We start from the raw sequence: 24,399 nt of genomic DNA, 5'->3' as shown, positions 1-24,399 counted from the left end.
CAAACTTCTCTTTTGATGTCACACAATAGGCCTTCTCCTCCTCCTCCCATTCCAGCAGCGGCCACACTACTGGCCTAGTCTGCTCTCACCACTGCTACATATTTCATCCAACTCTCACTTCCCTCACTTACTGACCATCATTTGCTCCCCTAAAGTCTCTACTTCCCCGACTCCTACGCCCTCTCACAAGGTTACTCTCCCCATGTGCAGTCTTGAAGCTCTCGACCCTGTCCTTTTATACTCCCCACCTGACTCTCTTGTATCATTAGCTTCTCATGACCTCTGTCTTTCTTTAGAATTCCTCACTCTCCTCCACACCTGATTCTGCTGCCCTGTCTGTTACCCTCAACTTCTGACAAACTGCACCCCACATCTGACAATCCAAAATCATTCATTACCGGCAAAAGTGCTCCCACACTGCTAAACGGTACTTGAGTAACCTCTATTTCACATTCATACTAGACAGGATCGTCTGTCTTTGCCTCACAAAATTACTCTCCTCCCTACTTGACCCACTTCAATCTGATTTTTGTTTACTCCACAAAAACGGTACACACCAAGGTCACCAATAACGTTCTTACCACCAAATACAAGGGTCATCTCTCTCTCTCTCTACTCATCCTCCTTGACCTTTGATACTGTTGACCACCCGCTCCTCCTTCAAACTCTTCACTCCATGATTATATGCTCTCTTGGTTGACCTCCAATCTATATAGCTCCTCTTTTTCTGTCTCTACCCTGAACTTATTACCCTCCAATTTCCTTTCTCTCTCTGTCGATAACGTCTCATGTCCCCCGAGCCCACTGCCTGCTTGTCAACCTTGACTCCTCGCTCCTCCCTCTGTTTCAGTCCCACTTTCACTCTCAATTCTGCAGCTTCCATCCCCCAAATATCTCTAGATTAAGGCCCTTTGCCGGCACTGTTGACAACAAAACTGTTGTCTATGCACTTGTTTTCTCCCACCTGGACTATTGTAACCACCTCCAAACTGACCTCCCTTACAGTCATTTATCCCACTTAAATCTATTCTGAACGAGGCTGCTCAACTAATTTTCCTTCTCACCACTCGCGTTGGCGTCCTTCTTCTGCAACCTGCTCCACTGGCTCAATGATCCCTTTCCCCCCCCACAGGTTCCAGTTCAACTCCTTATCCTCACATATACAACACACAGCCATTCCTCCCCATCCTACATCTCTGCCCACACCCCCTCCTACCCTCTCCACTCCTCCACTGACTGCAGCATCCCCTCTACCCTGGTCACCTCCACTCACTCCCGCATCTGAGACTGCACCGTTGCTGCACCACTGTTCTGAAAGGGCCCCCTGCCGTCTCTCCTTAGCACTATCCCTGCCACCAATGCTCCCTGTCTCTTGTCTCCATGTTCCCCCTAAGTGTCTTTGATGCTGTGTATTTGCCCATAAGCTGGGTTCAGGCTCATTGCCATTCCCTGCCTGCTGCTCCCCACTGCTTGCCAATTCCAGCAACAGCGAGTTGCTGGTGGTTAAATAAAATTGCACACAATGGCTTTTAGTTCACGTTCAGGCAATTTCATTTAAAAAAATAAAAATAAAAAGCCTCTTTGGGCCATACGGGGCAGCTTGTATTTGCTGAGTGAGGAGAAATAAACAAATTGATGCTATTTTCTGGATTTCAGTCTTCTATAAAAACAAGGTATAATTTGTGTGGGTTCTCCATAAATAACTACGGATACTGATGTTGGATTGTGGCCAGCCCAAGAATTGCCAAAATAGACTCAGCAGCATAGGGGTTAAAGACCCAGGGGGCACAATCCTATATGTGGATAAAGAAGCAAATTGTTTTTCATTTGCAGATAAATCCTATTAGGGCTCTGCCTTGCTATCACCTCTAGTTACGAGGTGAGTGAAAGCCGTCTGTAAGACATAGTACAGATCACTTCTATTCTCAAAAATATAAAAATGTATTAGTTATTCATATAATAGATTATATATCTATTGAGGCATTTAACACCTCTGGGCTTGAAGCATTTACAACAACCCCGTCCTGCCAGCAGGCCGCCATCCGACGCTCGCCTGATCGGTAAACACTATACAAATCCAGCATCCACTAAAGACGTCAAAAGAGATGACAGAACCTTTTGGCCTTCCTGACCCATCATCGCTTCCTGTTCTAGAAGCTTCTCCATGAGAGCCAGCTCCTGTTTCTTCCTGAGCTCATTCTCTTCATCAGCCAGCTGAGAAACAAGAAACACAATGACACCACCATCAATATATATACATAATAGCATAATCATATTATATTACAATAATACTAACCATGCCTGGAATATCTTAACACAGTATGGACCATGAACAAAAACAGCGGAGTCTGGCCACAGAGGGATCTCAATGTGACAGATATATGACACTTTCTCTGGCCAACCTCCAGTCAAGAGCTGCCGTTATTAGGCCCAGGAGATACACTGATATAAGGATATGTTATTACTCCAGGCTGATTACACCAATTATAACAATTGGGATGTTAGTGGTACAATTCCATTAAATCTGTCACTGTTGGCAATGACAGTTTCGTTCTCCCAAGTTTCACCTATTTCCACAATCAGCATCTGTTTCACAGGTGATTGGTGCATTGGTAGCAAAACAAGAGATATGGTAAGAACTTACCTTTGTTATCTCTGTTTCTACGAAGTCCATAGGGTCCACAGGGTTGACCTTGGGGTATAGCTGGATCTGGATCCACGGGCACCACGCAGTTAAAGCTTTGCTGCTCCCAGGATGCACTTGGGTCCGTCCTCCTCTATACCCCGCCCCGGCCACAGGCACCTCAGTTGGTAAGCAGCTAAGGCCGGAGGAGGAGACTAAACAGAGAGAAGGAAGACTGGAACACACAAGAAACCATACTCACAGAAATGGGAGACGGAAAACCGGTGACCAGCCACACAGCCCATTTGAAGCCAGGTGCGTCAGGGCGGGCGCCCTGTGGACCCTATGGACTTCGTAGAAACAGAGATAACAAAGGTAAGTTCTTACCATATCTCTTGTTTTCTACTTCAGGGTCCATAGGGGGTCCACAGGGTTGACCTTGGGCATGTCCCAAAGCAGTTCAACTAAGGGCGGGGACGCTCCTGTGCTGAAAGGAGTACCCGGCGCCCAAAGGATGCATCCTGAGAGGCGAAGGTGTCAAACGCATAAAACCTCAAAAACGTCTGAATTGAAGACCAAGTAGCCGCCTTACACAGCTGAACAGCGGAGGCGCCACGTCTAGCAGCCCAAGAGGGACCCACAGAACGAGTGGAATGAGCCTTAACAGAGGCTGGCACAGGTAAACCCTCCTGCGCATAAGCCTCACAAATAACTGAACGAAGCCAACGGGCTAACGTTTGCTTGTTGGCAGGCCAACCCCTCTTGTGAAAACCGAAGAGGACAAACAAAGAATCCGACTTCCTAACCGAAGCAGTCCGGTCCACATAGATTCTAAGTGCCCGGACCACATCCAAGGAAGCCTCACCAGCAGAAAGATCAGGTGACTGAAAAGCTGGCACAACAAGTTCCTGATTAATGTGGAACTTTGAAACCACTTTGGGCAAAAACTCAGGACGCGTGCGGAGCACTGCCCTGTCCTGGTGAAAAATCAGAAAAGGAGGGCGACAGGAAAGCGCCCCCAATTCTGAAACCCTCCTGGCCGAAGCAATTGCCAGGAGAAAAATGGTCTTAAACGTCAGCCACTTGAGCTCCACCGACTCAAGCGGCTCAAAAGGAGGACCCTGCAAGACCCTCAGTACCACCGTCAAGTCCCACGGAGCCACCGGAGGCACGAAGGGAGGCTGGATCCTGAGAACACCTTGGAAAAAGGTGTAAACATCTGGCAGTGTAGCAATCCGTCGCTGAAACCACACGGACAAAGCAGACACATGAACCTTCAGAGAGGCCAGGCGTAAGCCGAGGTCCAAACCCGATTGAAGAAATTCCAAGATTCTGGAAACCCGGAACACCTGCGGATCATAGTTTCTGGATTCACACCACTGAAAATAAGTGCGCCACACCCTGTGGTAAATCCGCGCGGAAGCAGGCTTGCGTGCCCTAAGCATGGTACCAATCACTGAACTGGAGAAACCCCTAGACCTCAAGACGGCTGTCTCAAGAGCCACGCCGTCAAAGACAGCCGACCCAGATCCGGGTAAAGGCAGGGCCCCTGAGACAACAGGTCCCGACGCTGAGGAAGAAGGTACGGAGCGTCGATGGAGAGGCACCTCAGATCGGAGTACCAAGGACGTCTGGGCCACGCCGGAGCCACCAGCACGAGCGTGCCGCCGTCCTGCTTGAATTTCCGCAGAACCCGAGGAAGTAAGGATATCGGAGGAAACAGATACGCCAGGTGAAACGTCCATTTCACCGACAGAGCGTCTACCAGACAGGCGCCTGCGTCTCTTGTCCTTGACCCGTAAACGAGCAACTTGTGATTGTGACGGGAGGCCATCAAGTCCAGCTCCGGCAGCCCCCACCTGTCCACAAGTAGCTGAAACACCTCTGGGTGAAGCGACCATTCCCCGGGATGCACATCGTGACGGCTGAGGAAGTCCGCCTCCCAATTGAGGACTCCGGGAATGAAGACTGCCGAGATCGCTGGAACGTGACACTCCGCCCAAGCAAGAATGCGAGACACCTCCGACATTGCTGCCCGACTGCGAGTTCCCCCTTGGTGGTTGATGTACGCCACCGTGGTGGCGTTGTCGGACTGCACCTGAACCGCCCTTCCGTGAAGAGCGGGGCCGGACGACTGCAGGGCCCTGTACACAGCCCGCAGTTCCAGGATGTTGATGGGGAGAAGTGCTTCCGCGGACCAACGACCCTGAAGCGATAATGAGCCGGTCACTGCCCCCCAACCCCGAAGACTGGCATCCGTCGTGAGCAGGACCCAGTCCGGGATCCAAAAGGGGCGCCCCTCGACCAGATGCGCCGTCTGAAGCCACCAAGCCAAAGACTGCCGAACCTCCGCGGACAACACCAGCATCTGAGAGCGGATCCGGTGAGGTAACCCGTTCCATTCCGATAGAATCAGCCCCTGCAGGGGCCGGGAATGGAACTGGGCAAATTCCACCATGTCGAATGTCGACACCATGGACCCCAGAACTCTCATAGCTGAATGGACCGACAGGCGGCAACTGCTCAGGCAACTGTGTATCCGCAGCTGCAGGGAGGAGACCTTCTCTGGAGTCAGGAAAATCCGCTGCTGACGAGAATCCAGCAGGGCTCCCAAATGAGCCATCCGCTGTGATGGAATCAGGGAGGACTTCTTCCAGTTTATCAACCACCCGTGTGCTTGAAGACAAGCAATGGTCAGGTGGAGATGTCGAAGAAGCACCTCCGGGGAGCTCGCCAGCAGCAGAAGATCGTCCAGGTACGGCAACAGACGTAGACCCTGACCCCGAAGGTGGGCAGCCATAACCGCCATCACCTTGGTGAACACCCTCGGAGCCGTGGAAAGGCCAAAAGGCAACGCCCGAAATTGGTAGTGATGGTTCAGGATAGCAAACCTCAGATACCGCTGATGTGCCGGTGCTATGGGCACATGGAGATAGGCGTCCTGGATATCGAGGGAGACCATATAATCCCCGGGTTCCATCGCCAGAATGATGGAACGTAACGTTTCCATCCTGAACCTGGGAACTCTGAGGTATCTGTTTAGAGACTTCAAATTCAGGATAGGGCGATGAGAACCATTGGGTTTCTGTACCAGAAACAGAGTAGAATAGTACCCCGTCCCGCGCTGAGACTGCGGAACGGGAACAATGACCCCTGCTTGTAGCAAGGATTCTATAGCTACCTGAATCTGACCAGCTTTGGTCTTGTCCAGAGAAGGACTCGTACAGAAAAACTGGTGGGGCGGCCTGAACCGAAAAGACAGGGCGTACCCCTGAGAGACTAATTCTCGAACCCAGGCATCCGTGGTGGTATTGTGCCAACACTGGGCGAATTGGAGAAGTCGGCCTCCCACTCTGGGGTCCCCCAGAGAGAGGCCCGTCCCATCAGGCAGCAGGCTTATCCTCCTGCTTGGAAGAAGGGCGCCGAGCACTCCATGCCTGCTTCTTGGGCTTGGGTGCGGCCTTGGTCGCCGAATGTCTCGGGAAGGACTGGCCCTTGGCCTTACCCTGAACCCGAAAGGACCGAAAGGCAGAGCTCCTCACTTTAGCCGGCGCAGAGGCCGAAGGGAGAAAAGCCGACTTGGACTTAGCCAAAGTATCCACTATTCTGTCCAAATCCGGACCAAATAGTAAATCACCATTAAAAGGCAAGGCCTCCAGACCCTTTTTTGAATCTGCATCAGCCCTCCAGGACCTCAGCCACAGGGAGCGCCGAGCAGACACCGCTGCAGCCGACACCCTAGAAGTGAGCAGGCTGGCATCCAAAGACGCTTCCCCAATATAGGAAGCTGCATCCCGCATCTGTCCCACTAACGCTCTCTGGATATCCGGAGCCTCATCAGGAAAGGTATCCTCCAAGGCATTGGCCCATGCCTCAATGGCTTTAGCCACCCAGGAGATAGCCATGGACGGGCGAGCCACCGCCCCGGAAAGAGAATAAATGGACTTTAAACAAGTCTCCACCTTCCTGTCCGTGGGATCCTTCAAAGAGGAGATAGACGGCAATGGCAGCGTCGCGCTTTTGATCAAGCGGGTAACGTGGGAATCCACCGCCGGCGGAGTTTCCCATTTCCTGCAATGAGCTTCAGGAAAAGGATAGTTCGCCGCCAACCTCTTCTGTGGATGGAACCTCTTACTAGGTAATTGCCAGGCCGCCGCCATATGATCCGATAATTGATCAGACAGGGGGAACACAGTTGAGGTCACCTTGGCCTTTTTAAAATTAGGAAACTTCGACCTAGGAGCCGGCGCATCATCCTCAACATGTAGGATAGCCCGCACCGCCCTAACTAAGGCTGGAACATTAATGGAGGACTTAGCTTCCACCTCCTGCCCCATGACATCAGAGTCAGAGTCCTCATGGATTTCTCCATCATCTGAGGACACTTCCGAGTCCGACAACTGCGCAGCTAGTGAACTCACAACCGGACGTTTAGACACCCTTGGTGGCACATCACCTTGCAACATGGACTGAAACGCCGAGGATGAAGCCGCCAGACTCTGTACGGAGCTGGATAGAACATCCACCCAAGGCGGAGGAGCCGTCGGAGCAAAACTCTGCAAAGGCACTACAGACTGACGCGTCCCTGGGGAAGACTGCACATACACAGGCAGTCCCGAGTAAGGACCCACAGTCTGGGCCCCGGGGGAAGACCGCAACATTTGTGGAACCCTCGGGGAATGGGGGATGGTGGGCTGCGGTAACGCCCTAGAAGGGACCGCTGATGGGACCGATAACCGGTCCGCAATAGACGCCAGCACCTGTGAAAACATCGCCCAAGGAGGGTCCTGTGATACAGGGGGGTTGGAGGGGCCCGGTACCAGCTGGCACCGCCCGCACAGACCATCCTGAGATAAGTCCTCCCCATCAACTCCAGCAGCACAACGTCTGCAGGAAAATAGCACAGGAGCCACAGAGCGCTCAGTCTCCTCATCAGACATGATACCGTAAATCACAAGAAATAGGTATCACCAGAGGAATTACGGTTTTAACACCCGCGCACTCACCAGTATGCGACACAACAGCCCAGATATGGTACTGTGTAGCACACAACAGTATGTGACTGACCCCACAAATACGTGTTTTATATAAGTGAGGGTCTCAGAAAAACGCCCTTCCCCCACACACCTGCCGGGCCGTAGGAGAAGGAAAGGGATAGTTATAAGCTGACAGTAAGGAGAATAAGTCACAGACAGGCAGCACTAGCAATAGTCACATACAATGCAGAAAAGTTATACTCACTGCACCTTCCGCTACAATCAACCGCCCAGATTCAGTGTCTGGGAGGGCTATAGCGCTGTGTACACTGTCCTTTTGCAGGGGAGAGGTACACAGGGGGACCGGTCCACTTGATACCGCCTGGGAGTCTGCGATGTGCCAGTAAAGATGGCCGCCGGAGACCTCAGAGGAGGAGTGGCCGAGAGATAAGAGCAGCTCAGCGACGCCAGACTCCTAGTTGAAAGGCGCGCTGAGCTGAGGGGAGGAGCCACTAGACAGGGAAGGCTGCCTCCCCTGGCTAGCAATTAACCCCCGGGTTGCCGGTCCCGCTACCAGCCTGATACCCTGGTGGTCTAGCGTACACGCGGGGTATTCCTCAATTGATGGGGAGCCCGCCGCCGCCGCTAGCGCCTCCGGTCTGTCCCCAGAGACCGGAGGCTCCTGACTGCATTGAAGTATCCGCGGCCCGCCGCACGCGGCGACCCGCGGCTTACCTGATCCCCGTCGCGTCCGGCAGCAGTCAAGGGAGTCCCCAGAGCCCGGCTAGTACAGGCTCTGGGGTCCCGCCGCGATCCCCAGAGCTGTACTGGCGTCGCGGCGCCAGCGGGGAGAAGGAGCGGCAGCGTGGACGTCCTAAAGGACAGTCTGATGCTGCCGCTCTAACAGTGTAAAAAAAGTAGAAAAAAATAAAAAATTTCTCTTTTAAAATAAAGCTTAGGGGCTGCTCCTGCACCCCACTGCGACAGGGTGACCCGACTCCGGCCGGGCACCAACTAAAACTGAGGTGCCTGTGGCCGGGGCGGGGTATAGAGGAGGACGGACCCAAGTGCATCCTGGGAGCAGCAAAGCTTTAACTGCGTGGTGCCCGTGGATCCAGATCCAGCTATACCCCAAGGTCAACCCTGTGGACCCCCTATGGACCCTGAAGTAGAAATAGCTAATACAAGCCACATAGAGCCAAATACCGGGCTACTTCAACGTGTGTGTGTGTATGTATTGGGTTCTGCATTCTAGATTTACACAACTACATACTACAATGAAATGACAGGCAGCTGCCCAATCACCCAATGTTGATAACTGCATCATGACACCAATGTTATAAGGGTGAAATGAAATAGAGACATATTGATTTTGCTTAAACACGCATCACATAGGAAACGTCTCTAACCTTGTAGGCTTTGACAAATCTGACGAAGACAGGGAAGAATACTGAAGGGGGGGTGGTTTTAGGATTTTCGCCAAAGTATTTCACTACTTCATCAAAGGCATCCTGCAAATCAACGAGAAATGGTTCTATTACAGGTTAGAAAAAAATATATACAGTGTAAGTAGTGACTGTGGGACTGATACAGATTAGGGAATAGAGACAAGGCCCCCATACACGGTGCAATATGCACCCAGCGATGTGACGGCCGACATATTGGGCGGTCCCCACACACGGAGCTATCTGGTGCCCGATGTGCCGGCATCCCCCTCTACCCCCCCCTCCCCCGCATAGCGCTGCATGGGATCATTTGTCGATCACCCAGATCAATTGAACAAGCAGAAAGATCTGGAGGAGCAACGGATGACCCCACGGGAGCGCGCATTGGCCGATGTCCTGTCCACACATGGAATGATAAAGAGGCAATGTTGTTCCAATACGTTGGATTGGCCGCTATATTGCTCCGTGTGTGGGGGCCTTGAGAAAGAGCAAGTACTTTGTACCTTGGCAAATCCATGTTGCACTGCAGGTGGGGCAGATATAAAATGTGCAGAGAGAGTAAATGTGAGCGGGACGTTCACAAGCACAAATCTAGATTGCAGTCTAAAAATAAAGCTGCCCAGCATTTGTGGGCAACATACAAAAGCATCCAGTATTTACCCTGCATGCAAAGACATAAATGTATTTGCACCCCCTGCATTGCAACATGGTTTGTTCCAGAGTTCAAATCCCGGCGCAGGAAGACCGGCAGTGAAGATAGTATTTCTACTATTACTAACCTAACCTCCCCCTTCTCCCCTGTTAATGCCTAAACCTAACCTCCCCCTGGGGGTACCCAACTCTAACCCCCCATTTCCCTAGCCTAACCCTAACCCTCCCGGGGGGTGCCTAACCCTAAGTCCCCCCCGGGAGCCCCTATCCTAACCCTCCCCCCCCCACCCGCGCGGTCGGTATGCCGGGCTCTCGGCGTAGGTAAAATGACAGGCGTTGGGATCTCGACACCTATCATTAGACCCTTGCCGGGATTAGACAATCAGGAAGCCGATGGTCGGCATTTTGACCGTCGGCTTCCTGACTGCATCCCGTTCCAGATACAAAGTTACTTGCTTGTCTGCTTTGCTCCCACCTGAGAATCAGCCCCTGTATATCTCGCTGTATTTGGAAGAACAGATAAGACAACAATAGAAACATAAAGTAAGATTCGATTGAAAATCAAGTCTCACATTGTAAGTTGTGCACAGATATCGTGCTGTGCTGGTGTCATCGTCACATGAAATTACAATGGTCTCTTCACAACGTCAAATTATTGTTTTCAAGCGGACCGGAATGATATATACGGGACATCGTCTAATGTGTACCCGCGATTGCGTTCTCCCGCGGGTCATCACATCTGCTGTTCTGCACAGCCGATGTGACGTTCCGGCGGCATGCGGCCACTAGACGATATATCGACCGGTCGCGCTATATTATTCTGTGTGTATGGACGACCAATGTATCGTTACATCAGTCGTCCCATCGGCCACGATCCAGGATAGTCTAATGTGTACCCAGCATTAGGGGCTCTTTCTATATATCCACATATGAAATATAACAGCTAAGCAAATTGCATCATTTTATGTAAATAATAAATGGTAATAAAAATAAGTCCTTTGTAAATAAGCTCGAGGCTCCAGTCTGGAACCTTTTATTAGGACCTAGAATTAGCACCTGAGTTATATTAGATATGCGGAGGAACAGTTTCCCTGCTATTTCTAACATTCATAAAAATTCCTATATGGTCTAGGAAATATACGCTGTACTATTGCAGGAACATCATTACAGGAACAGAAAATCCTTTTTCCAATTTACATTTAAAGTATATTATTTTGCATTTCAGTACAGTTAAGAATTAAAACACTAATTCATCCTTACACATAAAATATAGTTTGACTGCATTACAAAAGTGCGCGGTTACCTGCGAGATTTTGGCATCATCCTGTAATTTCTTGAGCCTTCCTTCATTATTTTGTATAAATTCTTTGAGCATGACATTGTGATCGTGCATTGTGTATTCTCTCTTTGTCAGATCCATACCTCTCTGAAGCTCTTTTACATCCAAAAGGACGTTTTCAAGTGAGACTGAAACACAGCACATCATAATGTTTCAGAACACACAATGACAGCAAATAATGTACAGTCTCTTACTTGCACTATCTATTTAGGACCACGTGAGGGCGCTCTTATTACACAAATAAACAGATTAACACATTCTTGAAAACTGTTACTGAGGAATAGAGATAGAGCAGAACTGACACTAATGTGGAGCTGATCTTTGCACCTAATAAAGTGCTTTGGGACTTTTGGAACAACATTGTACTGCTGAGAGGCATAATCTGGCAAAATATATATTTTTTCTTATCAAGTTTTAACACTGTAGTTATATTGGAAAATAATAAAGTGTAAACTGCAAAAGCAACCTACAGGCAATCAGACTATGCAGGAGCTAGGAGGATCAGCACCATACAGCAGGTACCAAGTACCATAGCTGGATTGAGATCCCAATTAGGGCACAGTGGACACTGAAGGCCAGAGATTACCTAGGCAGGTGCAGAAATGGGGAGGGAAGGTGGGAGGTGCCATGAATCGCATCATCGTGGCCCCGCCCCTTGCTGTAGAATGCCATGGCTTAGTATGCCCACTTTTCTGGGGATGTGGCCGGATTCGGGAGGCTGGTCTACTCCCTGGGGTATTTGGGAGTCTCCCAGACATTCCAGGAAGTATACAAGGATAGTAAGCAAGTATAAATTACCCTAACCTGAGCCAATGCCACTCAGCAAAAGATTCACTGTGAATACTATGTATCAAAGTATTTCATTACTTCATCAAAGGGATCCAGGAAATCGGAATGGGATTGAAATCCCGACAGCACCAGGTAAGTATGCTAACCTCCCCTGTAGTCCTAACCTCCCTTAGTGGTGTCTGACCCTAACCCTCCCTCAGTGGTGCCTAACCCTGACCTCCCCCCTAGTGCCTAACCTCCCCCCCGAGGGTGCCTAACCCTAATCGCTCCCTACACCTAACCCTCCTGGGGGGGGGCTAACCCTAAACTCTCCCTGGGGGTGCCTTATTATGCCTTATTATAAACCCTAATACCCCCCCCAAAAAAAAACCTAACGCTAACCCCACTGACTGCCCTAAACTTAATCCCCTCCCCCGATGCTAACAGGACGGGCACCCCAGGCTTAGCTCATTCGGGAACGCATCGTCCTGGATTCCGGCGTCGGGATTATGGTAGGCGTCGGTATTATGACACCTATAATAAATCCCTAGCCGCTAGTCTGTTGTCGGGATTGTGACCAGCGGCCGCAACATAACTACATTCCCAGCAAATCAATGATAAATTATTCCAATGATTCCGCCCCCATACCTCGCAAAGTGCCGTGGTGGTAATGGGGCAGCATTCCTCCTCCTCTATGGCTGGCCCGGATCCCCAAAACAAGTCCGGACCATCAGTAACCCACTTCCCTCTCAGGGACCCTCACCCCAACCCATTTTAACTTTTTGCTTATTTGATAAACACAAGGGTGAATGGGGACCAAGTCTGTATTTTACCTAGGGCCCCATGGGTTCTTAATCCGGCTCTACCAGGCTGAGTTTAGTAATGCCTTAATATATAAATAATTAGAGGCATTTTCAAACACAGAACACACTCTGCAATCTCATTTTATTTTTTTAAACAAACAGAATCACATCAAAAATGAGATGATTGTTAGGCTGCTGTTATTAGTATGCAGCGTCTTCCTCACCAGACATCAGGGATGATGGTTACTGTACCTGCAGCGGCTTTATCCACATAATGCAGCTCATTGTAGAACAGGGAAACCTGCTGATACTTTTCTCTGACTACGTTGGATATATAGTGCAACAATGTCTGTTTTCTGTCTGTTGACTTGGTGTCCAAAAGCTGCAAGTCACAATAATTAGATCATAAACATAATCCAACAGGGAACAGTGCTAAAAAAAAGCCCAAAAAAGCACAAGAAAAAAAAATTTCTTAGACTGACAACTGATTAAAATATGAATAAACAAGGAATTGGGAAGGAACACAGAATCCTGTAATAGTTTCATCACATATAATTTGAAGAAGGGATGTGCAGGCTCGGATAGGTTCGAGTTTGCACGCCGAGTTCGGATTTTTCCCTCCAAAAAACGGGACTCAGAAAGAGGCAAAACGTCATCTTGCATGGACAAACATCATCATTCCTGGACAAAAGTTCAGGAATGATGATGTTTGTCCATGCAAGATGACGTTTTGCCTCTTTCTGAGTCACGTTTTTTGGAGGGAAAAATCCGAACTCGGCGTGCAAACTCGAACCTATCCGAGCCTGGACATCCCTAATTTGAAGGTTATAGACAATGTCAGGCCAACATAAAATAACACTGCTGTGTCAATGGGGTATTTTTCCAGATGACTATTTTTGAATAATTACACTTTCTAGTCCAGTGTTTCCCTAATAATATTTTCAGTGCATGTTTTCCATATCTCCTTGCTGGAGCACAGGTGTATTCATTACTGACTGACATGTTTTAGGAGATGCACAGGTGGTACTAATTAATTCACTTGCGAGGAGAACAGGAAAACATGCACTGTTAGGGTGTTCTGATGATTAGACGTGCCAGAAGCTCTAGTGTTTGGGACCCTTCGTCTTTTTATGCTTTCAGGGAACAGCTACAGTAAATCTGGTTCAGATCTCATTTCCATACTGAAGACAATGGCAGTAAGCAGGAAATATCAGCAGAGGGTAGAAGACAAAATTAGTAGGTATTTCTTGAGCAAATAACAAGCATAATGGATAGTTTGTTTTTTCATCTATTTAACCACAATAGGGCAGTTTATGTTGATGTACTTTAATAGGCTTATATAAAATGACATGCTAGAAGTCACAGTACATTATTAAAGACAGCTATGCTGTTTAGCAGATAACAGTTGCAGTACCTACTCTCAGCCTGCAGGGGTGCCATAAGACCATTTTGTTTACTCAAAAATTGTGTAAGTCTGAAAGACCACACATATGGCTTAATCTACAGTATATGTACTGCACGGTGCAGTGGTGAGAAGTATTTAGAAAGTATCTGAAGAAATAATAATCACGGGGATTTGAAAGATTAACACACGGGGCAGAAATGTGAGGCTCAGAGACCAGCATCATTATGGTAGGGACATTATTTATATTTGTACAGATTGAGTATCCCTTATCCAAAATGCTTAGGACCAGAAGTGTTTTGGATTTTGGAATATTTTCATATATATAATAAGATGTCTTGATGGGACCTAAATATAAATATATATATATATATATATTCATTTACGTTTCATATACACCTAATACACACAGCCTGAAGGTCATTTTATACAATATTTCTAATAATTTTGTGCCTTAAACAAAGTTTGTGTACACTGAACCATCAGAAAGCAAAAGTGTCACTATCTCAGCCACAGTTTTGGATTTCGGATTAGGGAAGATAAACCTGTATCGAAAATTACATTTGTACATAATGTGGCATTTGAATTTAAAAAAGTTGTCAATCAAATAAGTGGATAGTAGGAAATGGAGACTAAGGGGTATATTTACTAAAGTGAGAGTTTTTAGAAGTGGAGATGTTGCCCATAGCAACCAATCATTCTACTTAACATTATCTAACACCTTCTAGAAGACAAAAACTAGAATCTGATTGGTTGCTAAAGGCAATATCTCCACTTCTAAAAACTCTCACATTAGTAAATTTACCCCCAAATACGAAACCAAAAGTAATTCCATCCAATGTCAATTTTAAATCCATAATATGCCCATGTGAAAGGTGAGTGTTACAGAAAAAACATGGTTTAATTCTGTTTTTTTAATATGGCTGAATACTGCCACGCAGCTGGTATCATGCACAATATGGGTAAAACCAAGCGCGGGCATATTTATTTTCTGTTTTGTTATAACTCTGGCTGAATCATATTGTTTTGTTATATGACACTGAATGCATCAGATCATTTAAATGTTCTGAAAAAGCTGGCAGGGCATGCTGGCAGTTGTAGTTCCACAATCCCTTGCCTACCTTCACTGTATAACTTTGTAATGTACGAGTATAATGCACAAGTCAGTAAGTACTTACCAAGTCTAAGCTCTGCAGTTTAAAGCCATACACTGCTCCGCGTTTACTACTGTTCATATAATTCCCAAGGGCCAAAATAATCTACACAAAAATATAGGGGAAATAGTATTTCAATTAATGAATGAATGTTTTAGTAAATACATTTCTGCTATATCATCAGCGATATACTGGAGACACAAATAGATTCATTGTTACCTGAGAAAATTCATCCATACCTCAAGTATTTTCTTTAGCTTCTGAGATGATTTAATCGAAACAGAGGCAGCTATTATTGCATGAAGTTGCTACAGAAAAAATCAATAGCAATGACAATAAAAATCCAATGTATTCCATTATATAATAAACAAATAATATATGAATCTGGTGAATTATACTTAAAGTGAATGTAAACTCCATGTAAAAGTGAAATATGACAGACAGACAGATAGATAGATTTACATTTGTTTTACAGTTTGAAAAGTTTCTATCTGAGGATGAGAAACGTTGCAAAGTTATAACAATACTCCTAATATAGGACAGTCCTGCTACTATAAAATATAAAATAATTAGGGACTTATCCGATCAAGTGCACTGCCCAATACTAGTGCATTATGGGGTTAATGTATCAAGCATTGAAAAGCGTGGAGAAGTGGTCCAGTGGAGAAGTTGCCCATAGCAACCAATAAGCTCCTACCTATTATTTTATAGACTGCACTTGATAAATGCTACTTCTCCACTGGTCCACTTCCCCACGCTTTTCACTGCTTAATACAAAAACCCCATTGTCTCTTCCTCCCCTTATCACCAAATATAATCACCTGCTCTCCAACATGACCCGTTCCATTAGGTACAAAACACTCTGCTCCTGGTCTTCCAACCTAATGTATGATTGCAGTCACCTGTGTTGAACTAGGTAATTGATGAGACAGGTGTTTCAGCACAGGTGACTGCAATCATAAATTAAGAGGGAAGTCCAGCACTTTGTACCTAATGGGATGGGTCATGTTGGAGGGTCTGTAATCACCATCAGTGTCTGATCATTTCCCAACCCTTCTTTATGCAATTACAAAACTTTATATATACCGGTGTCAACATCTGGATGCTCTCAGAGAAGTTTCCTATGAAAGCCATGATGGTCATCTTCTGCATCAGCCTCTCTATCTTGCTGAACTGCATCATGAAGCGATCCTCGTTCGACAGGTTCTCCATAGGCTTCTTCTCCTTCTCATAAAGCCGTAGGACTTTCACCTCTGCCTCTGTAGGCATGAATCTCATCAGACATTCCACAAAGTCCACGGGTAACGTTCTCAGGTCAAACCTAAGTCATCCCAAAAAGAAATGTATATATCTTAATATATATTATGTGAACTTTGTGCCTCACGCCTCAGTGATTTTAATATTTCCTTCTAAATTGCCAAGATACAATTAGTCCAGCATTCAAAATGGCTGCCTCCTCTCTCTGTGAGTGACTGGTATAACTTATTGCCATCTACTTTTATTAACCTTAACTTATATGTAAATTAAGCTCAAAAACATTGTTATATAGAATGAGAAAAACCAATGCATTGGCAATGACATTAGTGGGCATATTAATCTCCCTTAGTGTGGCCTGTGCTGTGTACTGTACGCTAGGATCAATGCTTTGCTTGACATGGCCTTGAGTAAAGGCAGCGAAAAGTTTCAGCCATAACATACCATGGAGCAGAACAACAGGGCAGTTTGTACATTCACCTGAAGGCAATAATGTGAATGTCAGTGAAATTTTCTTTTGATGGCTACCAAATTGGCCGACCATGGTCACTATGGTGTCAAAATTATTGTTTAGCCCAATCAACACCTAGTCAGAATTGTTGGCACATTTGTCATTTGCCAAAACTGCCAAATCTGTGCTGCTTAGACCGTTAGTTGTGTGGCCAGATATCAGTCATGCTTCATTTGGACTGATTCGTCTCACAGCTATTATTATTATTATCCTTTATTTATATGGCGCCACAAGGGTTCCGCAGCACCTCACAAAGTACATAAACAAATGAGCAAACTCGTAAAACAGCGACTTACAGTACAAGACAATACAGAATAAGAACATGGTTTATAAACATTGCTGCAACGATCATTAGACTCAAAAAAGCAGCAGGGCCTCAGCTACCAAGTGTTACGTGCCCTTGTGGAGAGTTTTGAGTAGATCGTATGAGTGAGGGAAGGAAAAGCACATAAGGGAAGAGGGCCCTGCTCATGAGCGCTTACATTCTATAGAGGGGAATACAGACAGGGGTGCCTTCCATTAGGTGTCACACTATGGCCAACACAAGGTTGTCACCTCACAGCCGGCATACATCATCTCCACTGCCTGTGCACCATAGCCTGTGGCGAGTACCACTTCCCTCATGCACTGACTCTGAGGGAGAAATCATGGAGAGACATAAAGTACCAACCAATCAGCTTCTGTCATTTTTCTAGCACAGCCTATAAAATGACAGTTTGAAGCTGTTTGTTTGGCACTTTATCTCTCTCCAAGATTTGACACATTTTCACCTACAGTATCTCTCCACTTGATCTATCTCCAAGATTTGATAAATCTCCCCCCTGAATGAGAAAACGCACAGTGACACATATTAGGAGAATGAAGAAGACTTCCTCTTCTTCCCTTCTATTTCTTCTACTGCAGCTGTCAGTAACTATGCTTCTGAAACACAAGAGTGCAGGAGGAAGCACCCGGTAATCTGTGGCACTGGGCGCTTTCTCATACATTCAATGGAGCAAAAGCCATATTTGCCAAGGCAGACACAGATGTAGGAGGGGTGTAGTAATGTTTTGTGCCCACACAAACAGCAATTTGGTACCTCTGATCACATTTACCCTTAGATAATGTACAGTATGGGATGACTGTAACTGTAGTAGAGATGTGTGGTTTGGATTTTCTGAAAACTGAACACACTCGAACTTAGGGGTTCCGAGTCTAATCAAGTCCCGGCTTGGGTCACTTTTGGGGCTCCGAGTAGAACCAAGTCCCGGTTTGGCATTGCTGTAAGTTCGGAACTCAGATTTAAAAACTGAATCTCTGGTTTTGGATTGTATATAAACAGGCCCAAGTTACATGATTTTAGCTGGTTTTATCAATTTTAAAGAAATCCAAAATCAAAACCAAAACAAAGAAGAACCAAAACATTTGAAGGTGGTTTTGCCAAAACCAAAATATGGGAGTCTGCGCACATCTCTAAGCTTTAGTTCCCCTTTCCCTTTCCAATCTTTCACTGCACATTGTTGTATCATTGTGAGAGCTTCAGGGCTGAGCTGAGGGGACCTATTTTGGATAAGCACAGTAAATACTCACTTTGGATCCATGTAATATAAACCACTGATCAGTTTAACAGCTTAAACATAATGGGCCAAATATAATAGGGCCTACGTTTGATACTGGGCAGCTGTATTGGCAATTTTGCAGCGCGATTTAAAGATTTTACTGGGGGGCAAAAAAAATGTCATTTTATCAAACTCAGGCCCTGCTACATGTGACCCCATACGGCTATTCCTTAAGCTACTAATCCGGAGCTATAACAGCTCGTGAAAGCAGGGGTGCCGGGGAGGGTGGTACTCTACCTGGGCCTGGGTTTGATGGAGGAGCCAGGCGGTGGCCCAGGTCAGTTGCACAGACATCGGGCAGGGCGAGAGAGGCAGACACTACTCTGCTGAGCAGCAGCGGCCTCTCTCCCCAGCCCAGCACACGTGGCAGTGTGCTAGATATCAGAGGCCCCAGGGAGGCTGCTGCACCCCCTCCCCCCCCCCCCCCCCCCCCCCCGGATCCATCCCTGGCTGAGTAGTGCACAGTGCCCCCCTATGCAGTGAGCTTTGGAAGGGGACATTGGCCACCCACCCCAGTACCTGGGCCCATCCTCTCTCTGAACGGTCCTCCATGAAAGTACATTATCATTGCTCATGTAGAAGAAAATGCTGAACTTTTCCTAAACTTTCACAAAAGCAGAGACAGATAAACCTATCGTCCTCCATTGTTTTGCTAAAACAAAGAACCCAGACAACAAACAGAACAGAACGCAGTGTTAAAGATCTTCTTAGCTGAGACACCATGTCTGGAAAGAGCCGGATACAGAATATATCATTAAGATGCACAACCTTCTGTTAGTATCAATAGGAAAGTACACAGAGACGGGAATTATTGATTTGTTTTAATGATAACAATGGGAATACTCCACTTTATCTGCAGAGAAATGTTCTTCATTTAGTCATACAGTGTAAGCCTGGGGTAGGAAATCTGTGGATCACTATCCATGCTGGAACTTGTAGTTCCACAGCAGCTATAGAGACACAAACTGAAATACTTTGTCTTTCACAGGGGCACTTTTCTACTCACAAAAACTGTGCGGTTATCAACAAATCAAACATTTGCTTTGATTTTTTAACGCTATATAGATCAAATTAAGTTTCTGATTGGTTGCCATGGTTTGGCTGTAGTTAAATAAAGATTTCTTTATTTTATTTTGTTTATATTGAAATATATATACATATTTCTATTTATTACCTACAGTACTTTATTTCACCTTTTTTGTTTTGCTGTGACAAAGCTGGGACTCACTACATACAGACGTGTCCTCATACACTATTGCTGCAGTTGCCCTTCTTGGCGCACTCGGTCCCGTGTGTCTTAGCTTGCACGGAGCGTTTTTTTTGTCTGAAAATGCATCTTAGTCGCAACGCGATGTGACAAATCGCTTCACGGGACTGCGCTGTCTGATTTGTTGGTTACTGCACAGTTTTGATAGCCGGGGCACACGGGACTGGCAGCTCACCTACGCCGGGCGTCTCACACCGCATGGCATATTGAGGCGAGGTGTATGAGGACACAGCTGTAAGGAATGCCACATTTACTGCAGGGTGGGGCTGCAGAACAAGTCACACAGAGCACCTAGGGCTAGTCATCTAGGGAAGGAAGCAGATGTATCAAGGCTATTTATGTGACCATTTTACGCATGGTTTTCACATGGACTTATCACAAATCTCCGCCACGGGAATTTTCAAATTGTAAAAAATATCACCAAACATGCCCCCCCGGAATCTCTGTGTTGCTCCTCTCCCAGCACAGGGAGCAATGTAGTATTGACTGTATCTTATTGGTATCAAAAGACTGAATAGATTTTCTCCACTAGTCACAATATCTATTATTATAAAAATCCCTATCTATACACTCACCTACTCTCACCCTAGCTAAGCTTAGCACTGTCCTCACTAGTCACAATATCTATTATTATAAAAATCCCTATCTATACACTCACCTACTCTCATCCTAGCTAAGCTTAGCACTGTCCTCACTAGTCACAATATCTATTATTATATCCCTATCTATACACTCACCTACTCTCACCCTAGCTAAGCTTAGCACTGTCCTCACTAGTCACAATATCTATTATTATAAAAATCCCTATCTATACACTAGCCTACTCTCACCCTAGCTAAGCTTAGCACTGTCCTCACTAGTCACAATATCTATTATTATAAAAATCCCTATCTATACACTCACCTACTCTCACCCTAGCTAAGCTTAGCACTGTCCTCACTAGTCACAATATCTATTATTATAAAAATCCCTATCTATACACTCACCTCTCATCCTGGCTAAGCTTAGCACTGTCCTCACTAGTCACAATATCTATTATTATAAAAATCCCTATCTATACACTCACCTACTCTCACCCTAGCTAAGCTTAGCACTGTTCTCACTAGTCACAATATCTATTATTATAAAAATCCCTATCTATACACTCGCCTACTCTCACCCTAGCTAAGCTTAGCACTGTCCTCACTAGTCACAATATCTATTATTATAAAAATCCCTATCTATACACTAGCCTACTCTCACCCTAGCTAAGCTTAGCACTGTCCTCACTAGTCACAATATCTATTATTATAAAAATCCCTATCTATACACTCACCTACTCTCACCCTAGCTAAGCTTAGCACTGTCCTCACTAGTCACAATATCTATTATTATAAAAATCCCTATCTATACACTCACCTCTCATCCTAGCTAAGCTTAGCACTGTCCTCACTAGTCACAACATCTATTATTATATCCCTATCTATACACTCACCTACTCTCACCCTAGCTAAGCTTAGCACTGTCCTCACTAGTCACAACATCTATTATTATATCCCTATCTATACACTCGCCTACTCTCACCCTAGCTAAGCTTAGCACTGTCCTCACTAGTCACAATAACTATTATTATAAAAATCCCTATCTATACACTCACCTACTCTCACCCTAGCTAAGCTTAGCACTGTCCTCACTAGTCACAATATCTATTATTATAAAAATCCCTATCTATACACTCGCCTACTCTCACCCTAGCTAAGCTTAGCACTGTCCTCACTAGTCACAACATCTATTATTATAAAAATCCCTATCTATACACTCGCCTACTCTCACCCTAGCTAAGCTTAGCACTGTCCTCACTAGTCACAATATCTATTATTATAAAAATCCCTATCTATACACTCACCTACTCTCATCCTAGCTAAGCTTAGCACTGTCCTCACTAGTCACAATATCTATTATTATAAAAATCCCTATCTATACACTCACCTACTCTCACCCTAGCTAAGCTTAGCACTGTCCTCACTAGTCACAATATCTATTATTATAAAAATCCCTATCTATACACTCGCCTACTCTCACCCTAGCTAAGCTTAGCACTGTCCTCACTAGTCACAACATCTATTATTATAAAAATCCCTATCTATACACTCGCCTACTCTCACCCTAGCTAAGCTTAGCACTGTTCTCACTAGTCACAATATCTATTATTATAAAAATCCCTATCTATACACTCGCCTACTCTCACCCTAGCTAAGCTTAGCACTGTCCTCACTAGTCACAACATCTATTATTATATCCCTATCTATACACTCACCTACTCTCACCCTAGCTAAGCTTAGCACTGTCCTCACTAGTCACAACATCTATTATTATAAAAATCCCTATCTATACACTCGCCTACTCTCACCCTAGCTAAGCTTAGCACTGTCCTCACTAGTCACAACATCTATTATTATATCCCTATCTATACACTCACCTACTCTCACCCTAGCTAAGCTTAGCACTGTCCTCACTAGTCACAACATCTATTATTATAAAAATCCCTATCTATACACTCGCCTACTCTCACCCTAGCTAAGCTTAGCACTGTCCTCACTAGTCACAATATCTATTATTATAAAAATCCCTATCTATACACTCACCTACTCTCATCCTAGCTAAGCTTAGCACTGTCCTCACTAGTCACAATATCTATTATTATAAAAATCCCTATCTATACACTCGCCTACTCTCACCCTAGCTAAGCTTAGCACTGTCCTCACTAGTCACAATATCTATTATTATAAAAATCCCTATCTATACACTCACCTCTCACCCTAGCTAAGCTTAGCACTGTCCTCACTAGTCACAATATCTATTATTATATCCCTATCTATACACTCGCCTACTCTCACCCTAGCTAGGCTTAGCACTGTCCTCACTAGTCACAATATCTATTATTATAAAAATCCCTATCTATACACTCACCTACTCTCACCCTAGCTAAGCTTAGCACTGTCCTCACTAGTCACAATATCTATTATTATAAAAATCCCTATCTATACACTCACCTACTCTCACCCTAGCTAAGCTTAGCACTGTTCTCACTAGTCACAATATCTATTATTATAAAAATCCCTATCTATACACTCGCCTACTCTCACCCTAGCTAAGCTTAGCACTGTCCTCACTAGTCACAATATCTATTATTATAAAAATCCCTATCTATACACTCACCTACTCTCATCCTAGCTAAGCTTAGCACTGTCCTCACTAGTCACAATATCTATTATTATAAAAATCCCTATCTATACACTCGCCTACTCTCACCCTAGCTAAGCTTAGCACTGTCCTCACTAGTCACAACATCTATTATTATATCCCTATCTATACACTCACCTACTCTCACCCTAGCTAAGCTTAGCACTGTCCTCACTAGTCACAATATCTATTATTATAAAAATCCCTATCTGTACACTCACCTACTGTCACCCTAGCTAAGCTTAGCACTGTCCTCACTAGTCACAATATCTATTATTATAAAAATCCCTATCTATACACTCAACTCTCATCCTAGCTAAGCTTAGCACTGTCCTCACTAGTCACAATATCTATTATTATAAAAATCCCTATCTATACACTCGCCTACTCTCACCCTAGCTAAGCTTAGCACTGTCCTCACTAGTCACAATATCTATTATTATAAAAATCCCTATCTATACACTCGCCTACTCTCACCCTAGCTAAGCTTAGCACTGTCCTCACTAGTCACAACATCTATTATTATAAAAATCCCTATCTATACACTCGCCTACTCTCACCCTAGCTAAGCTTAGCACTGTTCTCACTAGTCACAAAATCTATTATTATAAAAATCCCTATCTATACACTCGCCTACTCTCACCCTAGCTAAGCTTAGCACTGTCCTCACTAGTCACAACATCTATTATTATATCCCTATCTATACACTCACCTACTCTCACCCTAGCTAAGCTTAGCACTGTCCTCACTAGTCACAACATCTATTATTATAAAAATCCCTATCTATACACTCGCCTACTCTCACCCTAGCTAAGCTTAGCACTGTCCTCACTAGTCACAACATCTATTATTATATCCCTATCTATACACTCACCTACTCTCACCCTAGCTAAGCTTAGCACTGTCCTCACTAGTCACAACATCTATTATTATAAAAATCCCTATCTATACACTCGCCTACTCTCACCCTAGCTAAGCTTAGCACTGTCCTCACTAGTCACAATATCTATTATTATAAAAATCCCTATCTATACACTCACCTACTCTCATCCTAGCTAAGCTTAGCACTGTCCTCACTAGTCACAATATCTATTATTATAAAAATCCCTATCTATACACTCGCCTACTCTCACCCTAGCTAAGCTTAGCACTGTCCTCACTAGTCACAATATCTATTATTATAAAAATCCCTATCTATACACTCACCTCTCACCCTAGCTAAGCTTAGCACTGTCCTCACTAGTCACAATATCTATTATTATATCCCTATCTATACACTCGCCTACTCTCACCCTAGCTAGGCTTAGCACTGTCCTCACTAGTCACAATATCTATTATTATAAAAATCCCTATCTATACACTCACCTACTCTCACCCTAGCTAAGC

The 24,399-nt window shown here is 45.3% G+C and overlaps 1 protein-coding gene across 1 annotated transcript in view; it reads right to left on the bottom strand.

Annotated features, from left to right (window-relative positions):
• FMNL2 (formin like 2) overlaps positions 1 to 24,399 on the bottom strand; it is a 348,984-nt gene that overhangs the window by 12,369 nt on the left and 312,216 nt on the right. Inside the window, 7 exon segments of the mRNA XM_088462017.1 lie at positions 2,116 to 2,214; positions 9,009 to 9,110; positions 10,999 to 11,162; positions 12,858 to 12,987; positions 15,186 to 15,266; positions 15,401 to 15,469; positions 16,248 to 16,482. Of these exon segments, the coding sequence (XP_088318143.1) occupies positions 2,116 to 2,214; positions 9,009 to 9,110; positions 10,999 to 11,162; positions 12,858 to 12,987; positions 15,186 to 15,266; positions 15,401 to 15,469; positions 16,248 to 16,482 (880 nt within the window).

The sequence above is a fragment of the Taudactylus pleione genome, unplaced genomic scaffold (genome assembly GCF_031769625.1).
Source record: "Taudactylus pleione unplaced genomic scaffold, aTauple2 ptg001137l, whole genome shotgun sequence".
NCBI classification, from domain to species: Eukaryota; Metazoa; Chordata; class Amphibia; order Anura; family Myobatrachidae; genus Taudactylus; species Taudactylus pleione.
The sequence above is the reverse complement of the archived record's forward strand: the minus strand, read 5'-3'. Positions and strand labels throughout refer to the sequence as shown.